The 9,575-nt window shown below is 47.0% G+C and overlaps 1 protein-coding gene across 5 annotated transcripts in view; it reads left to right on the top strand.

Moving 5' to 3' along the window:
* Window positions 551-9,575, top strand: part of CTPS2 (CTP synthase 2) — a 130,392-nt gene continuing 121,367 nt past the window's right edge. The window contains exons 1-2 of one of the 5 annotated variants that reach the window (XM_021080706.1): window positions 7,032-7,560; window positions 9,385-9,521. In XM_021080706.1, coding sequence (XP_020936365.1) covers window positions 9,459-9,521 — 63 coding nt within the window. In that variant the 5' untranslated portion in view covers window positions 7,032-7,560; window positions 9,385-9,458. Of the gene's footprint in view, window positions 572-7,031; window positions 7,561-9,384; window positions 9,522-9,575 lie in introns of those variants that run through there. The other 4 variants (XM_021080707.1, XM_021080709.1, XM_021080708.1 and 1 more) reach the window with 4 other exon arrangements.

The raw sequence follows: 9,575 nt of genomic DNA, 5'->3' as shown, positions 1-9,575 counted from the left end.
CCTGAGACCACATCAAAGCTAGCCCAGGGCCTTTACGGCCACCTACCAATTTACAGGGACTACAGAGAATGGCGGAAAGGGTTAAAGGACACCACAGGGATGCAGGGAGCAGACTCTAGGCTGTGAGAAACGACGGGCAGGCAACTTGTTTCCTCAAATAAGTTGCAAGGAAGAGGGGAAGGGAATTTATACGTTAAAAACAACTTAAGGGACATGACCTGTGGCAACTTGTGGATTTTATTTGGATCCTAGTTCAAACAAACACTGGGAAAAAAAATGTTGACGTTTACAAGAAGTGGAAATTTGGGCACGGATAGTTCATGAGATTAAGAAAATTTTAAGTTTAAAAAATTTTAGTTGTAGAGTAACATAAAATTGACCACCTTAACCATTTTTAAGTGTATAGGCAGCAGTAGTAAGTACATTCACGTGATTGGGCAACCAGTCTCCACAATTCTTTTCTTGTTGCAAAACTGAAATTCTGTACCCACTAAACAACTCCCTGTTCTCCCCTCCCTCAGCCCCTGGAAATCAAGCTACTTTATGACTCTGACTTCTCTAGGAACTTCACGTAAGTGGAATCATACCACATTTGTCTTTTTATGAATGGTCCATTTCACTTAGCAAATGTCTTCTAGGTTCATTCGGGTTGTAGCATGTGTTAGAATTTCTAAAATTCTGCCTTAAAAAAGGCTACCTAGGAGTTCCCTGGTGGCCCAGTGAGTTAAGGACCTGGTGTTGTCACTGCTATGGCAAGGGTTACTGTTGTGGTGAGGGTTCAGTCCCTAGGCTGGGAACTTCTGCATGCTGCAGGTGTGGCCAGAAAAAGAAAAAGGCTACTTGGAACGTTCTTGGACATAAATTATAGTAATATTTTTTTGATCTGTCTTCTAAAGCAAAGAAAACAGGAGTGAAAACAAGCAAATGGGGCCCAGTTAAACTTAAACGGTTTTGCACAGCAAAGGAAACCATCCACAAAACGAAAAGACAACATACTGAATGGGAGAGAATATTTGCAAATGATATGAGTGATAAGGGGTTAATATCCAAAATATATTAACTGCTCATACAACTCAAATAAAAAACCTGATTAAAAAATGGGCAGAAGACCTGAATAGACACTTTTCCAAAGAAGGTATACAGATGGCCAATAGGCATATGAAGAGGTGCTCCACATCGATAATCATCAGAGAAATGCAAATCAAAATCACAGGTATTACCTCACACCTGTCAGAATGGCTATCATCAAAACGACCACAAAAAACAATGTTGGAGTTCCCATCGTGACTCAGTGTTTAATGAATCCAACTAGGAACCACGAGGTTGCAGGTTCGATCCCTGGCCTTGCTCAGTGAGTTAAGGATCCGGCGTTGCCGTGAGTTGTGGTGTAGGTTGCAGACGCGGCTCACATCCAGCGTTGCTGTGGCTGTGCCTCTGGTGTAGGCCGGTGGCTACAGCTCCGATTCGACCCCGAGCCTGGGAACCTCCATATGCCGTGGGTGCGGCCCTCAAAAAGCAAAAACACACACACAAAAAATGTCGGCTAGGATATGGAGAAAAGGGAACTCTGCTGCACTGTTGATGGGAATGTAAATTTGTGCAGCTACTTTGGAAAACACTATGGAGGTTCCCAAAAAAACTAAAAGTAGACCTACCACATGATCCAGCAATTCCTCTCCTGGGTGTATATCCAAGAAAACAAAAACACTAATTCAAAAAGATACATGCACCCCAATATTCATAGCAGCATTGTTTATAGTTGCCAAGATATGGAAGCAACCTAAGTGTCCATCAACAAATGAATAGGAGTTCCCGTCGTGGCTCAGTGGTTAACGAATCCGACTAGGAACCATGAGGTTGCGGGTTCGATCCTTGCCCTTGCTCAGTGGGTTAATGATCCGGCGTTGCCGTGAGCTGTGGTGTAGGTTGCAGACGCGGCTCGGATCCTGCGTTGTTGTGCCTCTGGCGTAGGCGGGTGGCTACAGCTCCGATTCAACCCCTAGCCTGGGAACCTCCATATGCCGCGGGAGTGGCCCAAGAAATAGCAACAACAACAAAAGACAAAAAGACAAAAGACAAAAAAAAAAAAAACACAAATGAATAAAGAAGATTTTTATATATATAAAATAGCAACAAAATACTATTTGGCTATAAAAAAGAATGAAATTTTCCCATTTGAACAACGTGGATGGACCTGGAGGGTATTATACTTAGTGAAATAAATCAGACAGAGAAGGAGAAATACTGTGTTATCACTTATATGTGAAATCTAAAAAATAAAACAAACTAGTGAATATAACAACAAAAAAAAGTGTACCTTAAAAAAAGCTGAATAAGGAATTCTTGCTGTGGCACAACTGGATCCGCAGTGTCTCTGCAGTGCCAGGATGCAGGTTTGATCCTCCACCCCAGTACAGTGGGTCAAGGATCCGTTGTTGCCAGAGCAACTGTGAAGGTGGCAATTGTGGCTTGAAGCTGATCCCTGGCCCATGGAACTCCACACGCCTCGGGAAGGCAAAAAAAAAAAAAAAAAAAAAAGTGAATAATATCCCATTGTATGTATATTTCACATTTGTTTACCCAATCGTGTGCAATGGACATAGGAACCATTACTTGTTAAGTTATGGTAATGCTGTTGTGTGTGTGTGTGTGTGTGTGTGTGTGTTTAAAAGACTTCTTATCTTTTTGAGAGTCATGCTGAGATATTTACCAATGGAATAATAGGTTGTCTGGCATTTGCTTCCCATTAATACAGGATGGCGGGGAAATGGGTAGAGATACAGATGCAACAAAGCAGGCTGTGGATTGCTAATGGTTGAAGCTCGGATTTTAGGTCTGCTTTTCCATATATTTAATTTTTCCCACAATAACGTGTAAACAAATGAACGACAACAACAAAAAACTGACCAAGCTAACGACTCTGCCTTCAGAGCAGAGAGTTCATCAATGTTGTATTTCCCAAACACAGTTGTAAGCATGACGTATCCCACCATTTTGAGAAGAGCAGCCTAGTTTCAGTGACCTGTGAGTATGTCGGGGACAGATGACAATTCCGATTTCCTTGATCTCCACTTTTTCAGCCTGAGGTATAGCTACAATTCTGGTTCAGGACTTTAGCCTGACAAGCCCCACGTATTTTTTTTTTTTTTTCCAAACAGCTTTATCGAGATATAATTCACAGACCATACAATCCTGTTGAAAGTGTACAATTCAATAGTTTTTGGTATATTACACTCCTAATTTATGTATTTAAAATTTTTAATACTATTTTTTTGCTTTTTGGGTCCACACCTGGGGCATATGTAAGTTTCCAGGCTAGGAGTCGAATCAGAGCTGCAGCTCCTGCCCTACACCACAGCCACAGCAACACGGGATCCAAGCCTCGTCTGCGACCTACACCACAGCTCACGGCAATACCGGATCTTTAACCCACTGAGCAAGGCCAGTGATCAAACCCACATTTTCATGGACACTAGTCAGATTCATTTCTGCTGCACCACAGCAGGAACTCCCTTAATTTTTTTAGCTGAGTAAATGTATCTATAACATAAAACTTGCCATTTTAACCATTTTTTTAAAAAAATAATTTTTTCCATTATGGCTGGTTTTCATTGTTCTGTCAATTCCCCCATTTTAACCATTTTGAAGTGTATAATTCAGTGGCATCAATGACATTCCAACCTGTTTTTAGTCTGGGGATTGATGAAGCTTTGAAAGTCAGGAGATAGCTCAGGACGGATGCCGTTCTAGGATTTAGTCAGGGAGAACCTGGAGCGCTCCACACTTTCCAGAAAAAGGATATTTGGTTCCAGGGTGATTGGAATGAGCCTGGATTTTCAGTGGGAAACCTAAGACAGAGGCTCTGAGGCCACTAATGAGTGAATATCTTTGACTTGTTATTCGTTCTTTCCCCTTCAAGTTCCTTTGCCTGCAAGAAGGACTATAGCGTTAACCCTTCGGGGAGCAGATGGAAGCCCAGCCCATTTAGCCTCACTTGTGCTTTATCTCCAGGACACTCCAAACCATGGGGAAGGCCGTGTTCCCCAGGGGACAGATGGCTTTACAGTCATCCTGAAGGGTAGAAGTCTTCAAAATAAAAGATTATAAAAGAACATAAACAACTTAATGACAGATTTCTTTTTCATCCTTTTTTTTTTTTTTAATCCTCGGTGCTCTACAGGCAATGAAAAAACACCTGTTGAATGAGGACACATTCTTATCCCACACAAATCAGTCCATCTGAACCCTGCTATCAAATTTGTTTTTCTGCTCAAAATTTGCCCATTTAATTTATTAGTTAGTTTAATTGTTTTTTTTAACAATTAAACTAACATGGACGTTCCCAGGTTAGGGGTCAAACTGGAGCTATAGCCACAGCAACGCGGGGTCTGAGCCGCCTCTTCGACCTACACCACAGCTCACAGCAACGCCGGATCCTTAACCCACTGGGCGAGGCCAGGGATTGAACGTGCATCCTTATGAATACGAGTTGAGTTTGTAACCCACTGAGCCACGACAGGAACTCCCCAATTTTTCCCATTTTAGATAATAATAACCCCATTCGTATTTACTCACTATCCTTCATCCGTTGGCTTCGTAGATTAATAGAAGAAGGATGAGGACTTATAACCTGTGAAGAGCTTGGCTGTGGGGACAGTTCGTTATTTTGCTGGGGACACTCCACATCTCTAAGCTTCGGGTTCTTAATTATAAAAAGGGGGTCACGGTACCTGTCTTGGTTGTGAAAAGGAAATGAGGTACTGACAGGTGGAAGGAAGCCTTTCACACAGGGCAGCTATTAAGTATCACCATCGATGTCAGCCTGTTTCACAAGCATCCTTCCACTAGGTCCTTTGGGAGACTTGTTTCACAACAAACCCCCCTGCGCTTCCAGCCTTTTTACAAGATGTTTCCGTCTTAAAAAAAAAAAAAAAAAATCTTGGCCTCCACGGAGACTTTCGTCTCCCTTACTGTTTCTGCTGAGTGGAGCCTCTGCTCATTTTCCCAGAGCTTGACATTACTATTCCCATATTCCCAGCTCCTTACTGCTGCTTCCATGACACTGCTCTGCCATTTCTTGTTTCTTTCTTTCTTTCTTTTTTTTTCCGGTCTTTATAAGGCCGCACCTGCAGCATATAGAAGTTCCCAGGCCAGGGGTCCAATCGGAGCTACAGCTGCCGGCCTACGCCACAGCCACAGCCACACCAGATCTGAGCCTCGTCTGCAACCTACTCCACAGCTCACGGCAATGCCAGATCCTTAGCTCACTCAGCGAGGCCAGGGATCAAACCCACATCCTCATGGATACTAGTCGGATTCGTTTCTGCTGTACAACAGGAACTCTCTGTCTGTCATTCTTTACTTTATTTGATAATGATTTTTATTTTTTCCATGATAGCTGCTTTACAGTGTTCTGTCAATTTTCTATCGTACAGCAAGGTGCCCCAGGGATACATAGATGTGTACATTCTTTTTCTTTTTGGCCGGGCCCAAGGCATGTGAAAGTTCCCAGGCCAGGGCACCCCCTGCGGTGACAAGGAGGGGTCCTCAACCTGCTGTGCCACAAGAGACCTCCTGCTCTGTCATTCTTGGTGGGGAGACACTCCCTTTTGTTTTGAAACTCAGTGAATTTTGCCATACATTCCTCTACCTCGGCCTGTTGCTGTCACCTACTAGCTTTGGTTCCTTCGCATGCACCGAAGATGATTCCTTGGCCTCAGCGCACTCCTCCAAGTTCCACCATCCTCCAGGGACCTTGATGTGCCCCACCCTGGCCTGGTGGGCGCTCGACCCAATTCCAGTGACATCCATCTCATGTGACACTGTTCGGGTCAGACCTGGAATGCCTTCTCCTTGGACATCACGGACACCGCACTGTGGTGACAACTCCTCAGTCCCTTCATTCCCATAGGCCTTTATCTTTTGTTCCACCTCTTTCCTTTCTCCCAGTCTCTCTGCTCCCCGCTCCTCTCCCTTCCTGGCCTCCATGGACTAAACCCCTGGTGCCTGCATGACACCAGCACATTCTTTCGGTGTCCTTAACTTCCTCACTCCCATCCTTCTCCTTTTCTCAACCGGCAAACTCTGGTTTTATTACAGTTTCCTTATTTATATACCAGCCTACAGAGCCCTTGCACAATTGCAGCTGCACCTCCTTACACAATGCTGGTTTCTAAACTCCACTAGGTCTTCCTTGAGGCTCATCTCACTCTAGTGACTCTAGTGACTCCCCTGGTTATTCAAAATTTTCACCACTTTGCTACCCCTTCCATCTCACTCCAAACCCTCCTATAGTCCCTAGTTAGGTCCTCTGTCCTTCATTGGTTTGTGTATGTTTATCCCTTGCCTTCTCAGCCTCTTGTAGCCTTTCCCGGTACCAAGCATCTTCCAAATACTCTTTTAGAAAAAAGCCACAGTCCCAGAGTTCCTGTCGTGGCTCAGTGGTGAACGAATCCGACTAGGAACCATGAGGTTACAGGTTCGATCCCTGGCCTTGCTCAGTGGGTTAAGAATCCAGCATTGCCGTGAGCTGTGGTGTAGGTTGAAGACGTCTACCCCCCATATGCTGCGGGTGCCGCCCTAGAAAATACAAAAAAAAAAAAAAAAAAGAAAAAAAAGTCATTCCTATACACACTGTTGTATATCAAAAAGATAATTAACAAGAACCTACAGTAGAGCACAGGGACATCTACTCAACAGTCTGTAATAACCTACACGGAAAAAAGGAATGGATGTGTGTATTCGTATTGTTGATTCACCTTGTTGGACACCTGAAACTAATACATTGCAAATCAACTATATGCCAATAAAATTTTTAAAAAGTCACTCTGCGAAGCCCTGACTGTCCTCCCCCGCCCCTCGCATTTTTAATTGTTTAATTTTAATCTTAGCTATGTGTGTACTGTTCTAGGAACCTTACTGATTCAAAGAGACGTGTAGACCTCCCCCAAGACCGTGAGTCCCTCAAAGGCCAGCATCTCTTCTGATCGCCGTCCCCTCTGCTCGGCGCTCCCGCACTTACTGGCGCGCGAGAGGGGAGCTTTCGGTGACCGAGGAAGCGCTTTCCCGCGCCGAGAGCCGGACGGGAGGACCCGAGAAGGGTCTGGGCGTGTCGAGGGGCCGGGGCGCCGGGAACGTGGCGTTCACCCGCGTCCCCGAGGTGCTGGTGCTCAGCGAGCCGCGGAGGGGAGGAGCAGTCCCCGGGCTGAGCCAGGCCCGGGGCCAAGTGCGTCCAGGGCGGAGGGTGACGGGAAGCCACCGGTGCCCGAGGAGTCACTTTTGGGGCGCTTGTTTCGGAGCGTTGCACAAACCCGAGCGCCAACCCCGAGAGCTCACCGGCGTGAGTCAGCGGGACCCGCGGCCGCAGGAGAGGGGGAGGTGGGCGAGGAGGGCGCCGCGCACCCCGAGGCCCGCGCGGACGGCGGCGGGAAGGGCCCAGGGGCGACTTGGGACACCCCTAGCGGCAGCCCCCTCCCCAGCCCGACAGGTGAGCGCGGGCGGGCCTCGGGGCGGAGCCTGCCGTCCTCCCCGGCCTCCCTCGGCGCCGGCGCCGCTGCCCAGGTAAGCCCGGGCCCGGGCCTCCGCGCCGGGGTCGCCCGCCCGCCCGCCCGCGCCCCCAGCTCCGGCGCGCACGTGGGGCCGGGCGCCTTTGTCCCCGCCGAGGGCGGCCGCCGCGCGCGCGTCCCCGCACCCCCGCGCGCAGCCGGGACCCTGCGAGCCCGCCCTGCGGCGGCCCGCGGCCCGGGGCCCAGAGCGGCGAGTCCGCGAGTCGCGCTGCTGCGCGCCCCCGGCCTCGGAACCGGGCGCCCGGGCGGGTCGCGCCTCCCGCGTGATTCCTCCGGGGCCCGGGAGCCCTGAGATGGCGTTGGCGGAAGTGCAGCCCCGCGCCGAGATGGCTTTTCTGTTCCTTGCCCCGCCCGGGGCACCGGTTAAACCGGGACCCTAGCGTGGCCCCGGATCGGAGCTGGTTAGGGCGCGCTGAGCCCAAGTCCGCTGCTGCTACAACACAGCTTGCTTTCTGCAACAGTTTCTCCGCATTTGATGGATACCTGACAGTCAAGGAAAAGCTCCCGTTTTAAATGTGCAGGTCGGGGGCTCGCCAAATTATACACGCATGTAACCACTACCCCAGTGTAGACAGAGACCATTTCCAGCACTCCAGAAAGTTGCCTCGTGCTCCTCTCCCGTCATTGCACAAGCCCCCTCACCCCTTGATTTCCATCAGAGCTTAGAGTAGTTCTAGAACTTCATAAAATGGGATCATTCCGTAAGTACTCTTTGGTTTTTGACCACTTATTAAATGGCCGTCATTGAGAAGGTATCTCTTGGTGCTTCTGATGTTCTTAGTTGCTCTAGGCCTGTCCTGTCCAGTGTGGTAGCCCCCGCTCACTACATGTGGCTCTTGAGCACAGGAAATGTGGCGAGTCTGAATTGAGAAATGCTGTAAGTAGACACAGCTAATTTCAGTGACAGTACAAAAAAAAAAAAAAGATGTCAATAATCTCACCAGAACAGTCTTAACACTGGTTATATGTTGAATGATAGTATTTTGGATGCACTGGGTTAAATAAGATATTATCAAAATAAACTCGATCTGTTTCTTTACTTTTTTAATATGGCTACTGGAAAACTTCAACTTATGCAAGTGTAATGTTTTTATTGGACAGCAGGCAGCCCTACACACTCCGATGTTGCAGACAATTGGTTCTGCTCACTGCTGATAAGAGTAAATGTAAACCTTGTTCTTCACGGGAGAGGGAAAGAAAATCCCGATTCTAGAAGTAGCCTGAAGAACCTTATCTTTCTGTCGTTTTAACTTTGTTGCTTCAGATTTACTTGTTTGCTTAAGAGGTAGAAGGAACTAGGCCTCTTGGTAGTAAGTTCCCTTTTCAGGAAGGACTTTGTAAAATATCTGATGTGCTTAAAAAGGTATCTTGTGCTTTTGGAAATAGAGAAAACTAATAATTGCCTGCAGCCTAACCACCTGAAGATATTCAAATGCAGCATTTTGGTGTAATTTGACCAGTCTTCATTTTTAAAAAAAAGTTGAGATAATATATTTAATTTATACCCTGCTCTATTTGTGGGAAATAAGCATATCTTTAACCTCCTGTGCCAGGCAGGGGATTGAACCTGCATCCTGGTGCTACAGAGATGCCGCCAATCCCATTGCTCTACAGCGGGAACTCTGACATAGGCTTGTCTTACGTGAAAGATTTTCAGGCTTTTTGGCAACCGCATAATGTGACTTCTCATGAATGTGCTCCAGTTTTCTACGGCGTTTTTCCATTTTGCTAACTTTTACAAATGGGAAGATATTTTAATAGTGTGACAGTGCTAGAATAAAGTAGTTATAGCTCTGCTTATTTGCCTTTTATCCCACAGGAAAGGTGAAGACCAAGAGGGCAGAGACCTTGACTTTTTGTTCACCCCCACATCCCAACATAGTCTCCGTGAAGATGCGGGTTCGATCCCTGGCCTTGCTCAGTGGGTTAAGGATCTGGAGTTGCCGCAAGCTTCATGTAGGTTGCAGATGGGGCTTGGATCTGGCGTGGCTGTGGCTGTGGTGTAGGCCA

Source organism: Sus scrofa, chromosome X (genome assembly GCF_000003025.6).
Source record: "Sus scrofa isolate TJ Tabasco breed Duroc chromosome X, Sscrofa11.1, whole genome shotgun sequence".
NCBI lineage: Eukaryota > Metazoa > Chordata > Mammalia > Artiodactyla > Suidae > Sus > Sus scrofa.
This window is presented reverse-complemented; position numbering and strand designations above follow the sequence as displayed.